The sequence below is a fragment of the Ziziphus jujuba genome, chromosome 10 (assembly GCF_031755915.1).
Source record: "Ziziphus jujuba cultivar Dongzao chromosome 10, ASM3175591v1".
Lineage (NCBI taxonomy): Eukaryota > Viridiplantae > Streptophyta > Magnoliopsida > Rosales > Rhamnaceae > Ziziphus > Ziziphus jujuba.
In genome coordinates, this window is record NC_083388.1 from 3,452,522 (window position 1) to 3,473,547 (window position 21,026).

General features: G+C 30.3%; 1 protein-coding gene and 1 long non-coding RNA gene across 5 annotated transcripts; one reads left to right on the forward strand and one right to left on the reverse strand.

Annotated features, from left to right (window-relative positions):
* The first annotated feature begins 4,462 nt into the window (after window positions 1-4,462).
* Window positions 4,463-6,796, forward strand: LOC125421117 (uncharacterized). The gene is made up of 6 exons (XR_009634546.1): window positions 4,463-4,822; window positions 5,144-5,263; window positions 5,350-5,466; window positions 5,646-6,046; window positions 6,170-6,253; window positions 6,351-6,796. It is a non-coding gene; the product is annotated as an uncharacterized LOC125421117 (long non-coding RNA).
* An 8,589-nt stretch (window positions 6,797-15,385) lies between these two features.
* Window positions 15,386-20,757, reverse strand: LOC107410538 (dihydroorotase, mitochondrial). 4 transcript variants are annotated; one of them, XM_048468194.2, is made up of 10 exons: window positions 20,620-20,757; window positions 20,278-20,377; window positions 19,298-19,423; window positions 18,468-18,613; window positions 17,919-18,100; window positions 17,304-17,440; window positions 16,661-16,826; window positions 16,405-16,521; window positions 15,916-16,076; window positions 15,386-15,802 (listed from the first exon to the last, which is right to left on the reverse strand). In XM_048468194.2, the coding sequence occupies exons 3-10, from the start codon at window positions 19,394-19,396 to the stop codon at window positions 15,608-15,610; spliced, it is 1,203 nt and encodes a 400-aa protein (XP_048324151.1). In that variant the 5' UTR covers window positions 19,397-19,423; window positions 20,278-20,377; window positions 20,620-20,757; the 3' UTR covers window positions 15,386-15,607. The 4 variants fall into 4 exon arrangements, with proteins under 4 accessions (XP_048324151.1, XP_048324152.1, XP_024926493.2 ...); XM_048468195.2 differs by having other exon boundaries at window positions 19,298-19,437; XM_025070725.3 differs by lacking the exon at window positions 19,298-19,423.
* Window positions 20,758-21,026: the final 269 nt, after the last annotated feature.

Here is a 21,026-nt window from a genome sequence, read left to right on the forward strand (position 1 = left end):
CGGAGAAGAGAGCGTGCGAGGGGGGTGAAAGTAGGAAGAAGAAACAAGATGAATATGAAGATGAAGATGGAGGAGGCCATGTAGAAGAAGAAGGAGAAGAAGGAGAGGGAAGCATGAGTTTGGGTTTGGAATGAGATTTGGAATATGGGTTATGGTTGTTGTTAATGTCAATGTCCTCCATTATTGCTACAGTGATATTGAGAGATATTGAGAGTTACAAGGGACTCTGCTTCGATGGGTATTAATGCCCTTTTTTTGTTTTTTTTTATTGCATAGATAAAAAAAAGAAAAAAAAATAGAAATCGTAAATAAAAGGAAAGCACAGGTGGAGCAGGATATTTTTTTTTTTTTTCAATAGGATTGTGTGCGGATTTTGCTCGAAGAAGAAGAGAGACCCAAAAAAAAAAAAAAAAAAAGGGTGCAGAGATTGAAAGCTTTTTGGAAGGAGAAAAGGAAAAAATAAGCAATTTTTAGTTTGATTGAGAGTGAAATAGGAAGTAACCCCTCTTATTTCGATGGGTGTTGGCCAAATTCCCCTTTCTCTTTCCATCATGTGGATCATTTTGGACTCTAATATGTGCAAAACATTAATTCTTTTTTTAAGCATACAAACTCTAAAAAGGAGCCAAACCAAACTTTAACCAAATAAAATATATTACTGCTTATAAACACAATAAGCACCTATCCCTCATTTTGGCATCTAGCTCTCCAAGAGGAGGCTCAATCAACTCCAGTCCATCTGGGGTCTTTGATACGGTTAGTCCTCACTTTAGGCATGCTTCCTGCTGCTGTCTAAGAAAAATTCAGTTGTTTAGATTAGCAAACTAAAAGCATATCTATCACACTCCATGAAATTCACACACCTGCTGACCCTGAGCTCTTTATAATGAATGTAAATGCTTTTGGTTGAGTAATCTAGAATTCACATTAAAAATCCAATATTTTTCTCTAATAAAATGTAACCAGATCAAAATCAAAAAAGAATTTTGTAAAATTCAGGAAACTACCTCTCTAAGCAAAATGCTAAAAACATTGATGCATTGAAGACTTCACGAACAAACTTTCTTTTATGTATTCTAATATAGCCTAACCAATGATTTAATAAAGATCCAGTTGAAAAAACTAATATATAAAACCTCTGCAAACATTATCAAGCTACCCTTGTATAAAGTAAAGTGTATAAATTCACTAATGAGGGTTTAGTGTTTGACGAGCAGAATTTGTGAGAAAATATCATAAACGGAAGAAAGAGAAAGGAAGAATGTTGCATACCTGAATGCGAATTGTTGTGGAATCCAAATTTAAGACCTGGGTGGGAATGATTCTCAAACAGATTATTCTCATCAGTTTGAAATTATTGGCTTATTATACTTTGGTTTATTATACTCTTGTTAATTTTTTAACTTTTGATGGATTTTTCTTAGACTCTAAAGATCAAAGAGAATTTAAGAAAATTATTATTTTTTTATGTTTCAAGCTCAACGGTTGAATTCAATAAGGTGCTTATTTATTAAACCAAAAAAAAATTAAAAAAAAAATTATACCTCCAGCTATTTTAGGTAATATCTTTCTACATTCAAATTACATATATGGATATCATCATGGGACAATTTATGTTGTGTGTGCAATGATGGATTATATGCAATTCATTCGCTATATTATTGGAACTATTTGTAATTAAATTTAAATTAGATGTCCAACAATGAGTTCTGTTTTTCGTTGATACCAAAAGGAAATAAGAAGTATAAGAAAATTTGTGTACCTCTGATTTCCTTATTTCCCTTGTGTATGAATATTTTAATTTAACTTGTCCATTAATGGCAATTTTGACTAAAGTACAAGGAGGATATATTTAATTTAGAATTTGATGGATTTAAAATGAGTTATATACTTTAAAAGATTTGATAGATTCTTATGAAATTCTATAAACTCCATAAAAAATTTATAAGAATCCAACGAAATCTTTAGGTTTAAGGTTGGATTTCATATTGATTTCTTTACAATTTTACTGTTAAAATAATTTTAAATCCATTAAAATTCATCAATTTTTAAAATCTTTTAAAATCAATAACTTTTTTAATACCACCAAATTTTAAAAAAAAAATTTATAAAATTCTAATTGAATACACCTAGATTTTAATGGGCTTTTATAAAATTTATTAAAATTTGAATTGAATATCATTAGACTTGTAGGGATTCTTTTAAAATCTAAATTAAATACCTTTAAACTTTTAAAATCATTCAAATTCTAAATTAAATACACCTTTTTAAATCTTCTATTCAAAGTTTTTTTTTTTTTTTAAATATTAATAATCAGAACTTTGATTTTTTGGTGAATAATTAGAACTATGATATGTTCGGTTATATAAATGCTAATTTATGTTCTTTTGTTAATGGATATAAAAACCACTGTTTGTTAAAAATAATAAATCTAATAAAAACTGTCTAAATGATACTATTAATATATATATATATACAGTGATGATCAGATCTATGCGGTTGTTCATGCATGTAGGATTTCTGATTGTTGAAGAATCAAATAACTTGGCCTCTGTGAGTGAGGAAGATTTCAACCGTTGTGAGACCAGCAATCCAATCCATGTATGGACAGAAGCAGTTCTTATTAAAAATAAAAAAAAGGGGATGATTTTTATTTCATCAATACGTTCACCAAGCACTATCAGGCAGGACAAGAAGTAGCCATTCGCATCAAATAGCCACTATTATACTTTATAGGGGGATCTTCTGTTTCATTCATTTATATATATATATATATATATATATATATTCAGTAGCGATACAGTGTCACACAAATGGTATTATATCAATAGTTGGATAGAATTGAAAAACATAATAATAACAGAAAAAAAGACAAAACATCTTAATCCCTAGCTTTATATTGAACTTTAATTATTACTTTGGTATCTGTCTACCTATTTTCGTTTTTTGGGCTTGATACTGCATGAACAGATATTCCTTAATTACATATTTGAATCAAAATTAAAGACTTGTACCTGCTTATACAATATATAATATGGTTTAAATAATATTCATGTCCAAATGTATGTCCTTTGTCTTTTATTGATGCATAGGTTCTGAACTTTTTTATAGAATATATATGTATATATAGATATTTTGGAAATCGGTTGGGCTATTTTTATTTTATTGATTAGTACCTTTTCTAAGCATTGTGAGGCAAGAAAAAAGTAGCTATTTGCGTTATTTCTCCTCAAATTATTATGTTTTTTAACTATAAAGGTGGCATTATAGCACTAGTCAACAAGATTAGAGACCACTCAAAAAAATAAAAAATAAAAAATAATAAGCTTAAAAATCTAATTTTTTTAAAATTATTATTAACGATCATATTATCAATTGAATTGTCCAAAAGATATAAAAGTTCAAAAAAAAAAAAAATTCTTAATCCCTACCTTTAATGTTAAACCTTAATTATTGCTTTGCCATCTATCTACTTTGTTTTCACAAGACAGATGTGTAGTGATAAATGATAATAAATGCCTATGCAACATATATTTGTTTTTACAGAGACAGATCCTTAGTGGCAATATATGCTTATGCAGTATATATTACATAACATGGCTTCAATAATACTCTTGTCCGAAGGTATCCTTTGCCTTTATTTGATACATAAGTTATGATTTGTAAATTTAACTTTTATATATTAAGGGGGAAAAGAAGAAGAAGAAGAAGAAGAAAGAAGAATCAATTGTGGGATACATTGGCCTGACCAAAAATACATTTCAAGAGGATCAAACCTATTTATCTGGTTTCCAGATAAAGAAAGAGCAAGAGTCAAAGAAAAAAAAAAAAATTAAAGCATTTTATTAGTGATAGGTGCTAATTCCAAATAAAGCATTTTTCAAAGACTCTTTAATCAATGAGAGATTATTCAGTACACCATGTATGTACATATGCACTTATTCGCTTATAACAAAATAACAGGAGATTAAATCACCATGCATATTGTACAAAAACCTAAAAAAACATAAACCCTGATTAAAGAGATGTTTAAATTAAACATTACGATAAAATGCTAACAAAAATTTAATCAGTCGGAGGAAGGTTGCCACTCGAGTGATTTACCATCAAACATTGGAATAATGTCCCCAAAAGAATAAGAGAAAGTCTCTGGAACCTTCCATGGAGTCTTCTTCAATTTTATTTTTGAAGTGTTTGTGGAAAGGCCACAGAAGTCCGGTATACTGAAGCTTGTAAGTGCTTCTAACTTGTCAAGAACACCAGCCTAAAATAGCAAATTTCTTTCTCAATAAACTAAAATACTATAGAAAGTAAAGAAAAAATTGTGCTAAGAAAAACCTAAAATCAACAATAAAAAAACAAATAACAAAATATTACCTCTTCAGAGATCTTTGCATATGATGACGAATTGCGGAAAACGAATTGCGGTTTTCAAGATCCTCCTCCTGGTCAAGTTCGTATGCCACTTCATCGGTGAGTGCACCTTCGGAGTTGGACTTAATCATGGGCTTGGCTAAGCCAGCCCATGAACCAAACCCACTCTTGCTACCTCGTAACCCTACGGTTACTCACTTTTCTCCAATCCCCATGCTCATGTCCCTTTCTTGACGCGATTTTGTTGGCGTTTATTTCAACTCCCCACGAAAGCCCTCTCTAGCCCTCGCTGTCGCAGATAATGGAGAGTGGGAAGGCGACCGCACTCGAAGACAAAGGCTTAGCAAAGGAAAAACGCCCACTAGGAGACAAAGGTGGTGGTGGTGACGTACCGGAATCGGGGAAGCGGCCAAAAGTCGAAGAAACAAAGCCACGAAAATCTTCCATGGTAGAGGATCCACCCGAAAAAATAAAAAAAATAAAAAGAAAAAAAAGAATCAAGAGCATGTTTTTATAATTTTCCATACCATATGTGATTTATGTTCTTGTTCTTCTTTTAAATTGATTTTTTTCACGTTTGTAATTTTGATAATGCCAAAAAAAAAAAAAAAAAAAACCATAATTTTTATTTTTAAAATTTTTGTTGAAAGAAACAATTCCAATCAATTTATATTGTTTAATATACTTGTTGATGGGTTTGTTTGCAACAGTTTGCCATTGCTGAATGCTTTAAATTGCATCTCTTATATATATAATATATATTTTGCAGCTTTCTTTGGAGATGCCTTATTATCAGGAATATCTTGACCACAACGATTCAATGACTTCTGACAATAAGTTGGCTATGTCGACTCACCAACTAGTGTCCAAGGCTGCAGATGATGATCTTGTTAGTATAATATTATTTTTTGTCTCTTTATATTTGATTTTCATACTATTTAATTTTATTAAACTTTATTTTTTTTTGGCTGCAAGGTCAAATCTCTTCTCAATTCAATCATACATAGGATGAGGTTGAAATGGTTCGAGACTGAGCACTTAATACTACTGAAGAGAACTATGGATGACAATATTCCTCTGGATAGTCCCCTGGTGAGCAGCTACATTCAAGCATTGCTAGCTATTTATTTCACACTTTGGTTATTTGTGCTTTTTTTCTTCTCTGATGATATTAACACACTTTTAGTGCTTGTGTATTTTGTATTCTCTGTGTGTTATATTACTTGCTATTGGGTTCATGATTTTCTGTTTTTTCCCTCTCTAATAACCAGAGATCATCCATTGTTCCTTCAATTCCAGGAGCACCCCGGTATGTTCTTTTTCTGTTGTTGGATCTTTCTTATCATTTGCTCACTCTTTCATGCTTGGTGCAGTGGCTATTGTTTCGTCTTGCTCATGCGGCATCTTATTATTCCATTGTTACTCTTTTTTTCGTTTTTTTTTTTTTTTTTTTTTTTTTTTCCTTTGAAGATTGTGGAGAATCCATTGACTTAGATGGAAGGTTTTACATTTTAGTGTTTTTGTATGTCTTTGATATTGCAACTTCTGTTACTCATTAGTTTTCTTCTGACTTTCTAACTTTCAGCCCCTTTTTTTTTTTTTTTTTTTTTCCCTCTCAAATAACCCATAAATCAATCATCTTGGTGGCCTTTTGGAGTTTAGCAAAATTGATGTATGTTCTCTTTCTTTTATATCATTATATGCTCTTACCTTTATTTATTTATTTTATGTATTTCGCATTATCTAACTTTTTTTCTTCATTCTTGGTGTCTTTGTTTTTATTGTTTTCGTGAAGATGAATCTTTTGAGAGAGGGGGTGTCTGATGAAGAGCTTTGTCAAGAGTTACAATTTGCCGTAGAACTGAAGTCAGCTGTGTTGGTGAGTTATATATATATATATATATATATATATATTATTTCTTATTATATAAAATCTTTCTTTCTTTTCTGATTGTGTTTTCTGTTATTTTTACAAGGGTGAGAGTTGTGTGAATTCCGTAGCTGCACTATTGAGTTGCTTCCAGGATAATTGTAAGAGGCTGAAGGAATTAGAAGCCGCCACTAAAAGCCAAAAAGAGAGGGAATCAAAGAATTTTGTTAGAGCCGCATCAGCAAACGCGTACTTGACCCCTATTTTGCCAAACCTGAAGTTGACCCCCGGATCAGTAATCCTGAAATTGATCCCTGGAACAGCACGCTTGGAGCTGAAAACAGTGTTACCGGATTACAAAAGATGTCGTTGATCATGGGACCTCGTATACGTTTTTATAATTTTAAATATTTAGGTAACTGCAGTTGATCATAAAGGGCCACATTCGGACTATAACTGTTAACTATATGAACTTGCTGCAACTATCATGGACCTCTCTATAGGATCTCTATAGGAATTTGCGTATTATTATTGTTTGTTTTCTGAAATTCAGTATAATGTTTCGCTTGCCAAGGTTTCTAAGTGAATATGATTCTTGCTGATTGGAAATCATTCATTTAAAAATTTTGGTTCTATCATTCTCGGCAATATATACGTGTTCGGTAATTGTTCTTTGAGATTATTTTTGAATACTAAGAGCCTTCTCCCGAAAGGATTTTGGATTTATTTTTTATTTATTTATTTCGGTTAATAGGATTTTTCAGTTTTGGACTTTTTGCCAATAGAGCACTTAGAGCGCTCCAAGTGACTCTTCGTCTATCATATATTTTTTATTTTGAAGAGTCAATTTTTAAAAATAAATTATAACTCAGCCTGTATTTTGATCTTTTAAATATATAGTATGTTTGGCTATCCAAATTTAGAAAACCAGTACTCTTTATTTTTAATATTATATTAATATTATTTAATACTTATTAAATTTTAAAATTATTATATTATATTAATATATTTTAAAAAAATTTATTATTAAAAAAATAAATAAATACAATAATAAATGTCTATTGAAAAAATAAAAATAAAGAAAATGTGATACAAAGAATATATTAAAAAAATTTATAAACATACTTTTTATTATATGAAAAACGTTCTTTATTTTTAAAAAGTTCTTTAAAAATACTTTTAATTACGTAAAAATAAATATAGTATACAGTAACCGCAAACTATTGTTTTTGCTACCAAAAATTATAAATAAATAAAAATTAAAAAATAATAACACTGATCCCACCATTCTTTTTTTGGTTCCCATGTTTTTCTAATTTTTTTTATTTGTGTTTCAAGTTTTTGATAACACTTCTTTTTTATTATTTTTCTCAAATTTACCGACAATTCGACAACGTTTTCACAAAATATTTCAACCATATTTTGCAATGTGTGCAACAGCCTCACCAACCGTTGACTTTGTAATCAACCATTATGTTTTTGATAGCACCCAAATGATGTTTTTCTGTTTTTCTTTAGGTAATAAAATTATGTTTTTCTGTTAAATGTAAACAAATGCGTAATCCAAAGAATAGAAGATGAAAGATGAAGACGAACATTGGACGGTACAGCTAGCTTCTGTGGGCTCCTCATGAAGAAAGCTCATGAATTGATCGCATATTAGAGATCGGATCAAGATGGGTCCCACATGAGATGATAATTGACGGATTCATTAAAAAGAGTTAGCACTGCAGTTCGGTAATTCTGTAAAGATAGCGATGGCAGTTTAGGTATTCCGGTAGATCTTGCATGTAACGCATAACGTAACGGGTACTAACCGGAAACTTGCCGTCCACCGACAACGTCACCTGGTCACCCCCAATTCCATTTTTCACCCATTCTTTACACGTCCATTTGGAGAAAATCTTCAGTACTAGCTCATCTGGTACCACTTTCAATGTATTGCTAACACGTATTAAAAAAAAGCTCCGTCATTATTTTTCATTTTCTATATATTAATTTTCCATTTTTCATATATAGAATTTATTATTTATATTATGTTTAGAATATTTTAAATTTGTATTATATATTTTTAGACCGGTAAGTTTAAAACCGATTAATCAATCTAAACCAAACTGATCATAAATGGTTTGATTTCGTTTGGATTTAAAGCTTTAATGGTTTGGATTGGATTTTTAATTAGGTAAATCGAAAAATATGGATTGGATTGTAGTTTGGTTCAAAACCGAACCAACCCAATCCATGTCCATCCCAAGCAGCAATTGACCTTGATTTGAAGAAATTTGACTCAGCATTGCTATTGCTTCCTTATGTATTTTATTGCGTTGTTTCGCTTTCCCCAACGTTGCGCACATGTTAAAAATGTGAGTAGCCTCGAAAGCCACATGTCCAATGATATGCAATGATAAAATAAACAAATAAAAGATAAATTAAAAAAAAATGAGATGAAAATACTAACTTGTGGATGTATGAAAGGCTCTTGGTTGTTGATCTGATCAATGATTCTTTGAAATAAACTAATGCCCTATTTTGGAAATGTCAAAGCTAAAAGGAAAATTAATTTTCGAAATTTAGTTTTATGGGATTTGGTTTCTTGAGAATTAATTTTTCTCTTAATATATTTGATGAGTAATAGGAAATTTGGGATTTGTAAATAATTAAATTTAATATTGTTTAATAAACTAAAGGTAAATATGTATTTTAAAAAAATTTAAAATTATTTTCTATGGAATTTTCAAATAACACATTTATAAGTGGGAATAATTTTTCCACATATTTTCCTATATTTGTGGAAATCTAATTTTCTAGATCCACACGTTTCTACCACGCAATAAATATCCAAACAAAAAAAAAAGTCATTACTTTTCCAAAAAAACTAGATTCCCATTAACTTTACCACTAACCAAACATGCCGTAAGTCTTCGGTTTGCGACTTTGATGGGATTTCCAAAAGGATTTGGATCCGTAATAGTGCTTTGACTCATTGTTTGATTCTAAGAGGCTGTAAAATACACGAATAAAATAAAATATAAAAAATTAGTCAATTTCTAGAGCACCCCACCATATATTACAATGCGATAGAAAATTGATAACATGCTTAAACGTCAAAAAAAAAAAAAATTTATTAGACAACATGGAAAGTGCATGATTATAGGTAAATGACATGGGTAAGAATAAAAGATTTCAGTACACAGGGCATACAAGAACCAGTCAAAGATTTAAAAAGCCCAGTTTATAACTAAACACAACTAAGAAACTATGTAATACTGCATAAGAATCAATACGATAATTTCAGCCAAAAAAAAAGAATCAATAGGATAAAAAAAAAAAAAAAAAAAAAAACTCAATTGTCAATTCAAAATAGGCAATTATAGTATTTGGAAAAACAATCCAAAAGAAAACTAACAACATAATAGAATAAATAAAAAATCCATTATAAATTTTTCCATGAAATTATTCATTCTTGAAAATTAATTAATTGAACATTTATTCCTGTATTTACTTGATTGCTTAGTGCACAACTTATATAGCTAACTTGATTTGTTATAATATGAATAAAATACAAATAAATACCTGCGAGGAATTAATTTGTAATTGCTGAATTAAGATATAACAAGATATTGTTGTTGACATTTTTTTCTAATTTCTATCTGTCTAAATTAGTAGATTTGTTTCTAACTAAGAAAACAAAGAAAATTAAGCTTTTTACAATATCTTAATTGTTTCTGTTTTGATAATTAACATAACAGTTCCAACTCAATCTCAAACCTGATCATTTTGTGTGAGTAATATTTGATGCTGTAATTGATCCATCACAGTTTCATTCAGCAGCAACAATGATGCAATTTGTTGTGCAGCTTCCATCCTTGCATTATCATATTCCCTGAGAATTTGTTGCAAGTAGATAGAAACTTCATTTCTAATTTGAAATACCTGTGACAACAAATTAAAAAATATATATATAAAATAAAGTAATAAAATAAAGTAAAAAAATGAAATAAAAATATAAATAACATTTTTACTAATCGGTTCGAACAAGTTCGGTTGTGTAGCAACAATCACATTCAAAATCTGATATATTCTTTGTAGTACATGATCATGAGTTACAGCAATTCGATCATAATTTGCTTCCCACGAAATCACCTCATGCTGTCTAAGTGCCCAGTCAAGTTCTTCAGGCTCTAGCCCGGCCAAGGGCCTAGCCCCTGGCTCAGCTCCTTAAACAACTCCTGGCCCATCTACTGGTTGGATCAGAGGTAGCCCACCCAAAATTTGCAGCAATTGACCTTGATTTGAAGAAATTTGACTTAGTATTGTTATTGCTTCCTAATTATGAATGTCAATGGGACGAGACGGGGTCGGTTTTTAAAATTCCATCCCCATCTCCGTGGGAAATTTTTCTATTCCGTTTCTTGGTTTTTTCCATTTCTTTAGAGGCAAGGCAGGAACGGGGATTTCTCAATCGGGGATGGAGCGAGACAGTTTTCTCCTTTCTTTTTTTATAATTCATATAATTTTTTTGAGAAATTTATATAAAAAAAATTTCTTTTATGAATAAAATATAAATAAAGTGACTAAAATGCAACAAAAATACAATAAAATATATTAAGGTGAAGTCGGCGACTAAAGTTGAAGGCTTAGTGTTAGAGCTTGTAAGAAAAAAAGAAAATGATGTTTTAAATAAATGAAATTATAAAAATAAAAATATATATTTACCTAACTGGGGTGTTTATTTCTCGACCCTGGTCAGTCCCCGAATTAGGTTTTAAACCTTTACCCCAAGCCCGCTCTGCAAACACCCTGATTCAGAAGGTGCACCATGGTTATAGGTCATTCAGAGCAAATTTTCATTCCTATTCTAAATGTATTTTATTGTTTTGTTTCGCTTTCCCCAACGTCGTGCACATGTTAAAAATGTGAGTAGCCTGAAAGCCGAATGCTCAATGATATGCAACGATAAAATAAACAAATAAAAAATAAATACAAAAAAGGAAATTAAATGAGAAGAAAATATTAACTTGTGGATGTATGAGAGGCTCTTGCTCGTTGAACAGTTCAATGATTCTTTGAAATAAGCTAAGTCCTCGGTTTCGACTTTGACGGGATTTCCAAAAGGGTTTGGACCCGTAATAGTGCTTTGACTCATTGTTTAATTCTAAAGGACTGTAAAATACATGAAATCGAATAGGTAACAATCTCTCTCCCCTCTAGATTGGTGTTATCGGAGGCTCACAATGTGATTTATTTTTAGGGTTTAGGGTTTTATTGGGCAATTGGCAACATGAGTCCCTAAACTATATCGATATTTGTACTTCAATCTTTGAACTTATTTTTTTTGACATTTCAGTCCCTAAACTTTATTTTAATGCAATTTAATACTACAATTATTTTAGGTTTAATTTTTAACAATTTTAAAATAGGACACTAAGTTTATATGTTCTATGTAATCAAGCTTGTGAATACATTAATAATTAAAATTATGATTTTTGTGGCTATATAAGAGAGGCAAATAATAATAATAGGATGGAAAACCATTTGTCAATTCGGTGTACTTAATTCTACTAGCAGTCTTTGGAAAAACAATCCAAAAGAAAACTAACATAAAAAAATAAAATAAAATAAGAGAGGCAAAAGAAAATAAATAAACGTCAAGCTTATAGGAACAGAAAATCAAATAGGCAATGGTCTTTCTCCCCTCTAGCCTTGTGTTATCGGAGGCTCTCTTCAAGCTTGGTGTTATCGGAGGCTCACAATGTGATTTATTTTTAGGGTTTAGGGCAATTGGCAATGTGAGTTCCTAAACTATATCTATATTTGTACTTCGATCCTTAAACTTATTTTTTTGACACTTCAGTCCCTAAACTTCATTTTAATGCAATTTAATACTACAATTATTTTTTACTCTAATTTTTAACAATTTTAAAATAGGACACTAAGTATATATGTTCTATGTAATCAAGCTTTTGAATACATTAATAATTAAAATTATGATTTGTGTGGCTATATAAGAGAGGCGAATAATAAAATTAGGATGAAAAACACATTTGTCAATCCGGTGTACTTAATGCTACTAATAGTCTTTGAAAAAACAATTCATAAGAAAAACTGAAAAAAATTAATAATAATAATAAAAAGAGTGGTTCTTTTTACAATTCTAAATGACTCTTTACAATTCCATTATTTATACACTACTACTTAAATGTATAAAAAATATAAAATTACTTAATATAATATTATTTATTCCTAATATATCCTTAATTCATACCATCCCAAAATTACATATCTTTTACAAATAATTTTTTTTTTCACAATTCTAAAATAATTATATACAGTCCCTTTAAAATTAATTTCATTAAAATACTTTTTTTTTCTTCTTTCTCGTTTGAATTAGGGTTGATTTTCATTTTTGAACATTTTCAAAATTATAACTTATTATTTTGGAGCGTTCAGTCATAAATTATCATTTTGTTTAGTTGTATACTTTTGAAAATGCAATTCCACATTGATACATTTTAGATGTTCGGTCATTTTTACCGTATTAAAATATTCATTTGTATGCCTTTGAACATCTTCAAAATTATAACTTATTATTTTGAAGCTTTCGATCATAAACTTCTGTATGCATTTTAGATGTTCGGTTGTGAACTTCTGAACATTATCCTATGGTTTAGCTGTATACTTCTGAACATACAATTCTACATGGGTACATTTTTCAATGTTCAATCGTAAACTTTTGTATACCATTAAAAAATTTGTATGTATACTTTTGAACATGTTAAAATTGTTCGATTGTAAATGTTCAATCAAAATTTAGAGATATTAAATGTACTAAATTTATTTAGAGATAAGAATGCAAAACTATAATGGACCTGCTTTATATCAATCACCAAAAATAAAAGTACAAAAAGATTATTTTAAGATTGCATTTAATGTCATAATCGCAAATTAATTTGTTCAAAACTATAGACTGTCTAAATCTATTGTCTCATGAGTAGCTACATCATCTGAAATTAAGTCCTTGAAAGCTTTTATTTGGCGAGCATATGGTGTTTCCTATCCTTAGCACATATTGGACGATGTTTAAACCATTTATCAACAACTGGCAGCATTGGACATCCTGGTACCATAAACAATGATAACAACAACAACAACAAAGGTAACAAAAATATAGTCAACATAAATATTAATATAATCCAACACTTCCATTATCTATATCTTTTTTCATCCTGCATATTTTTTACATTCAATTAGATATAAACCACCAATGATTAAAAAAAAAAAAAAGAGCATGTTTCATAGCATAAGGTATTTAATATCTGTATATATATATATATAATACTCGACAGATAAAAGCTGAACATCTTAATAATATTCAGATGGATGCTTCTGAATAATTAAAAAATGTTCGGTTTTAAACTTCCAAATAAAAGATGAATTTTGACATACCAGAATCAAATATAAGCCGACCTTGTCATTGGTACATGATAGAAAAAATAATCCAAACTAAAGCAATCATCACAAAATGAAAAAAAGAAGAAGAAGAAAAAGCTAAATATATTTTACTGTTTCATATTTTTGGGCTTCCATAATTTGTAAATAATTATTGTATTTGTAATCCTAATTTTTAGTAGAGTATAAGTTAGATGGATATATGTAACATATTATTTGATAAGAAAAATGAGATTGCATAAATAAATTATTTTAAAAAATTTAATTAATAAATGTACTTAATAGTAATTTTAAATAGGGATAGAAATATAAATTAATAATGAGACTGTATAGGATTCAAACGGCAATGCAACTAGAAATTCTCTAATAAAAAATAAAAGAGGCATAAGAAAACAAATAAATGTCAAGCTTATAGGAACAGGAAATCAAATAAGCAACGGTCTCTCTCCCCTCTAGCCTGGTGTTATCGGAGGCTCATAGTGTGACTTATTTTTAGGGTTTAGGGTTTTATTGGGCAATTGGCAATGTGAGTCCCTAAACTATATCTATATTTGTACTTCAATCCTTGAACTTAGTTTTTTGACACTTCGGTCTCTAAACTTCATTTTAATACTATAATTATTTTTAGTCTAATTTTTAACAATTTTAAAATAGGATACTAAGTTTATATGTTCTATGTAATCAAGCTTAATTTTGAATACATTAATAATTAAAATTATGATTTGTGTGGCTATATAATTGCTAATTTATTTTCTTTGTTAATAAAAATAAATTGACATGTAAAGAGAGTGTTAAGCATTAGATTTATTATTATTTTTTTTTGGGTAAAAAAATATAGCAAGGTTCTTTTATCTGGGAGGGATATTGCTTTATAATAAAAGATTGATTGACAATGTATACATAGTTGTTTATTAACCCCAAAAAACAATATTTATATATATAATAATTTTCTGATGTAGAAATCTAGAATAAATTTTCATTCGAACAATATTTTTCTTGTTTACGATATGTATGTATTTTGTTTATGGACTGTCGGAACAAAAATTATCCAAAATTCCCACACTAAAGAAAAATTATATATATATATATATATATATATATATATATGGTTTTCATGCATGCAGAATTTTTGTTTGTTGAAGGATCAGATAACTTGGCTGCGATCAGCGAGGTAGATTTTCACCCTTGTGAGACCAGCAATCCCATATTTGTACGGACACAAATTCTTATTAGAACGAGAAAAAAAGTGATTTCATCAGGCATGACAAAAAGTAGCTATTCATATGGAATAGCTACCATTTTTACATTATAAAAGGAAAGGATTTTCTGTTTCATTTTTTCTATCTCTATTTATGTCTAATGATATTATATCTATCCCCCAGTGTTTTTTGTTTTCTTTTTGGGTAAACTATTTATCTACCTTATAATCGCATAGACAGATATTCCTTGGTTATAATTACATATATGAATCAAAATTAAGAACGTAGAACTGCTTATGCAATATATTTTCTGGTACAATAACAATCTTGTCTTAGGTATATCCTTTGCCGTTTACTTGATACAAAAGGTTTGAATTTTGAATAAAAAAAGGTATAAAAACTGTAGAATTAACAATTATGAAAATAAAAAAAGAAACAGAGAACGAATAATATATGTGTGATACATTAGCTTGACCAAAAATACTTCCAAAAAGATAAAAAATTAAAAGCAATTTTATTGGTGATCGGTATACTAAATAAAGTATCCTAAAGACTTATTTAACAAACCAGTTTTGTAAGAGAAACGCTTCATTCGCGACTTATTCTCTTGCAACAAAATAACAAAAGATTAAACTACCATTTTGTATAAAAACCTAAAAAAAACCTAAAAGATGCTTAAATTAAACATTATGTTAAAATGCTAACAAAAATTTAATCAGTCGGAGGATGGTTGCCACTCGAGTGTTTTTCCGGCAAACATGGGAATAATGTCCCCAAAAGAATAAGAGAAAGTCTCTGGAACCTTCCATGGAGTCTTCTTCAATTTTATTTTTGAAGTGTTTCTGGGAAGGCTATAAAAGTCTGGTCCATTGAAGCTTGTAAATGCCTCTAACTTGTCAAGAACACCAGCCTAAAATAGCAAAATTTTTCCTCAATAAACTAAAATACTATGGAAAGTAAAGAAAAATTTGTGCAAAGAAAAACCTAAAATCAACAATAAAAAAACAAATAACAAAATATTACCTCTTCAAAGACCTTTGCATATAATGACAACGCAACAGGAGCATTGAATATACCAGCACAACCGCAAGCACATTCTTTGTTTTGTCTCTCATGAGGAGCACTATCAGTTCCGAGGAAAAACTGTTTACTTCCGCTGGTTACGGCTGATACAATCGCCTGTCCTAGACGAATAACAATAAAATGAGCCCGTGAAATGAAAAGCAAAGAAACAAAAGTCAATATAACTGTTCATGATAGATTTGACTCATGTTAATAACCCAAAATACTTTCAAAATATTTATTCATTATTTACATATTGAAGCAAGTCTGTTTAACAAAATTCAATGAAAAATCTGCGCTTATTACTCAAAACACATTGAAGGACAGATATTTCAGAAGATCCATTTTTAACCAAAAGAATAACCAAGTCAAAAACTCCAATGTTACAAAAGGAGTTTTTGCACTGTCATTTAGTCTGCATATTTTTCACTAATGTTAAATGAAACTTACTATGGATCTCTCTTTTTAGTATAGGGAGGCAGTAATTATGAGGCTGCAATCCTCCTTGGAAGATTGCATTTCTATTAAGCAGTAGATGCTGTGGTGTTACTGTTGCAGCTACAAACCCTAACAAATAAAGTTCAATGAGATTGAGATATGTACATTTAGAATGGGATACTAAAGACAAACCAGTTGAATATCCTTTCCTTAGAAAAAGCAATATATACTATGATGAAAAACAAATATTTTAAGTGATCAAACATACCTTCTTTGCATGACTGAACAAACCTCACAGCATCCATAGTAGTGATATGTTCCATCACAACTTTCAACTTTGGAAGCCTCTGGACTAAAGGTATCAAAACAGTGTCAATGAAAACCTTTTCACGATCAAACACATCAATCTCAGGGTTTGTAGCCTCCCCATGAACCTGAAATAAAATAAAACATCATATGACACACTGAATATAGAGTGGTCACTTCTCGAAAAGACTCACACCACACCTGATAAGCTAAACAACATGTTGCAAGGACAACAAAATTAAATTTATAATCTATTTTAGGTTCATAATTCTTAAGCAAACAGTTGTAGATCATATCAGTTTAGAAGTGGCATATTATTAAGTTAAGATGCTGTGATAATGTAACTTTATGCAAAAAGGTATATTACTTTCTCAAGATCAATGATGTGACCAGACTTGTAATAACATAGGCAAGAGAAAATTGCTTTGACAAATTTTCATTCATATGCAAAATTACCATTTGGAAGAAAGAATATCCTGGAAATATAATATTAGATGTGATAACGTTCTCTAAACACCCTTAAAAGCAAGAAAGAGGGTGTAAAAAAAAACTCCATAATATGCACGAGAAGCAATTTGGCAGATAGTTTTAGAGAGTGAAATCACCAGCAAAGGCATATTCTGCTCAATCATTTCCTCAAGGACAGGTAGACATTTCCCAAAAAGATCTGTAACCCCATCTTGAGAATTTGTTGTCGCACCAGCAGGGTACAACTTCACGGCAAATACAACCCCACTTTTCCCTGTTAATGCAACCAGTAATTTTATAGAAACTATTATATAAAAATCACAAGATGAAGATAATAGGATTTAGACTGCAATAAAAACTAGAAAAATAACATGTGTATGATGTAAATAAAAAATACCAAGAACAAGCTTGCATAAACCTAACTGTATGAAGGAGTGACATTAAGCTCTTAAGCGAGAAAATGTTATTCAATAGTCACAAAAGTTAGATCGGTACAATATTGGTCTCCATCCACCTAAAGAAAATGTCAAATATTAAGTTTGTCATATGTTAATTTTGTGCTTTAAAAGAAAACAGAGGGGCAGAAAGGAGAAGTAAACTTTTATAGTCCAGTTACACATGCTTTTGTAAATAAGAAACTGAAAAAAACAGACAAGAAAAGATACCAATAGTTTTCCAAATGTCAATCACACAAAATGACTATCATAAATTGAAATATAGGCCAAATATTGCAAGATCAATGTTGGACTTACTTGCAAGCTTGATCTCATTAGGAGTAGTTGTATCTGTCAAATATAGTGTCATAAGAGGAGTGAAGTCACTACCAGAAGGCAGTGCTTTCAAAATGGATTCTCGATAGGCCACAGCTGCAGCTGTGGTTCTGATGGGAGGTTTCAGATTTGGCATAACTATTCCCCTTCCAAAGTAACTTGCACTGCAGATAGAATTGACAACAGGTAGAAGACAAATGGTAATAATTGGGAATGCAAAAACTGTACAGTGTATTAGAAAGTATGCATGCACCCACCATCATGAGACCTAATTCAATAGGAAGATAGTTCTTAATGTAGGACAACTAGCATACAATTCATGCAGGACAACTAGGTCCTTGTTAGACATTTGAACTTATCATAATCATATCCTATTTTTGCACATTTCAATAAATCCCTCATCGACGAAGTTCTTATTTCCTACCAAATCCCAAATAACTTTGGGGTTAAGCATGTTTTCCCTTTACATTCTTGCGACCTTAATTAAGAATGTTATTCAAATAAGCCATGATATTTGTCAAAGTAATTTACCTGTGAGGGATTACAGCTTCAAGAAGGCCACCATCGCGAAGGTGAAGATGCCAATCATCTGGTCGTGTTATAGTGAGCTCCATCTTTGTTCCTTTGTGTCTTAACTGTTTAGGCCCTTCAAACTTTGCAGATGGAAATTTCAATGCCTATATCACACCAAATTCTTATTAAATAAGGAGGTAGGTTTGGGAAGATGCCAAGTACATAGAAGGAATCAACTATGAATGTCCAAAGTAGAAAGAAGAAAAATTAACGATACTCCTGATCATTTGAACATATACAACAGATCCTGTCCATACGGAAACGCCTGTTGTCTAAACCCAGTTAAATAATGTAAACTAAATCAAGCATGCTTAAAGCCCTGTGGAATACGAGTTTGACAAAGAGTTGGCAAAAATGAAATCATAAGCAGTGTACAAGTGCCTTCAATACGAGTCTTCTCCTTTCTTCTTTCTTCATTTTCTTTTTCTTCTTTTCTTTTCCTCTTTGCAAACAATTTTCAAATTCTACAACAAAGCACTTTCAAATTACAGAAATTACCATGGATAAAGAAATTCACTTTGTTTTTATATACCAAACATTACATGAATTTATACCACTTTGTTACCTCTTGGTGATTGGATTTGCCGTGTATTATATACTTATCAATATAAGATATTAAAAAAAATAATAATAAGGATTATTATCATCTCATGATATACAAAATTCAAATCATTACACTAAAAATTCATAATTAGATACCTAGGTACACACTTAGAAGGGGATATAAAAAATGCATATTAAAACCAGTAAATTTACAAAACAAAAATAAATAAATAAATAATGCATGCCTTGCAAGGTTTGACTGAAGTCGTTATCATTCCAATTCCCAGAAGATAGTGTAAAGCGTCTTTTGAATTTGAACACCTCCTCTTTGGAGAAAATAACATATCAACAAAAGATGAAGCTCCCAAATCCTAAAATAGTTAAACTATACATAAGTGTATGTAGTAAATATAATCCTGTTAATTATGCACATGCAGTCCATCAAAAGAAAAAAAAATAAAAATAAAAATTATATATATGCAACAAATTTTAGGCAATTATTCAAACAGTTTGTGTGAGCCATCAAGGCTTGTTTCTCAACCATCATGATAAGAGATCACAGTTCATATCTAACAAATAAGCACAAACACCTTGAAAAGGGAAAGGGAAAAATGATCATATTTTTCCTTTGACCATTACCAGTTACAAAAATTTGGAAAAGGGACAAATTCTAACACAAAAGAAATTCTCCCTTAAATTGCAATTCTGGAGAACAAGAGTCAAGTCCTATCTCAATGTGACTAGTGATGTTATACTGATATACTCAGCATCGCACCACACATTTACACTCCATGCTTTTATCAGTTAACCAAGACAACAAAATGGCTAAGACTATATGCAAACTAAATATATAAATAGCTGTTGCTAGATAGTCACATGATAATAAACTTGAACACATAATCAACTAAATGTACATCCAGAAAATGAATTAAAAGTAACCATCCAAACGAAAAATATAATAAAATAAAATCCCATCAAGAATGGATAAAAATAAAACAAAATTAGTGGAGGGGGGTAAAAAATGACTCTGAATGGAGCACCGATATAGTGAGCTCAAAAGAGGTTAACATCCAAGAAAGAGAATTTATCCAACAGAGAGCGAAATAACAGAGGAAAAGAAGTTAAAGAGAACTACAATTGTACATCCAAAACTGTTCTAAGTAAAACAGTAATAACAAAGTAATACTAGTCATGATTCAAACATTGAGAAGAAATTAAGGCTTACCTGAAATGGGAAAACTTTCAGATGCTAAGAAAATCCACAAATAAAAAGCGCAATCAAGCAAGCATGATAGCTAGGGCTTTCTGGTAAATTTTCTTCATTCCTGCCACGTGGAAAAATCCTTTTCAACGTCAGAAAATTAACCACAAAAAAACCAAAAAAGAAAGTTTAAAGAAAAAATTCGACAAAAAGTAATTTAATCCATTTTTTAAAAATAAATAAATAAAATAATTAATCTAATGTAAACTGTAAAGTGGTGGTCGCTGGCGATGGAAAGAGGACAGAAAGTGAGGCAAAGTATAGAGAGAAAGACAAAAAAGGAGAGAGAAGAGAAAAAGAGCTTACAATATCTCAGATTGCCAGCGTAATGGTGACCAGCGGTTTCTGGTTGCAGCGACGGGCGGGTTTTTTGGGACGGTGGAGAGGGAAGAGAATAGGGATACAAGGAGGGGAAGAGAATAAATTCCAAAAAGTTCAAAGGGCAAAAGAGGAAAAATGCAGTTCTCTCTCTCCCAAAGTTATTATTAAAAATTTCTAATTTCCTAATTCCTGAGTTTAAAATTAAAAATAAAAATAAAAAAGTTAAAATTAAACCGCCCCATACGATTACAATTAAACCCGCTCTGAAACCCTAATTCCGCCAGCTAGAAGAAGAAAGAAGTCGACGACAACCACGACGACGACGAAAATTTTCAAATAGGGAAAAATTTTGAACTATCCTTTTCATTTTCAATTTCACTTCCAATTTTGTA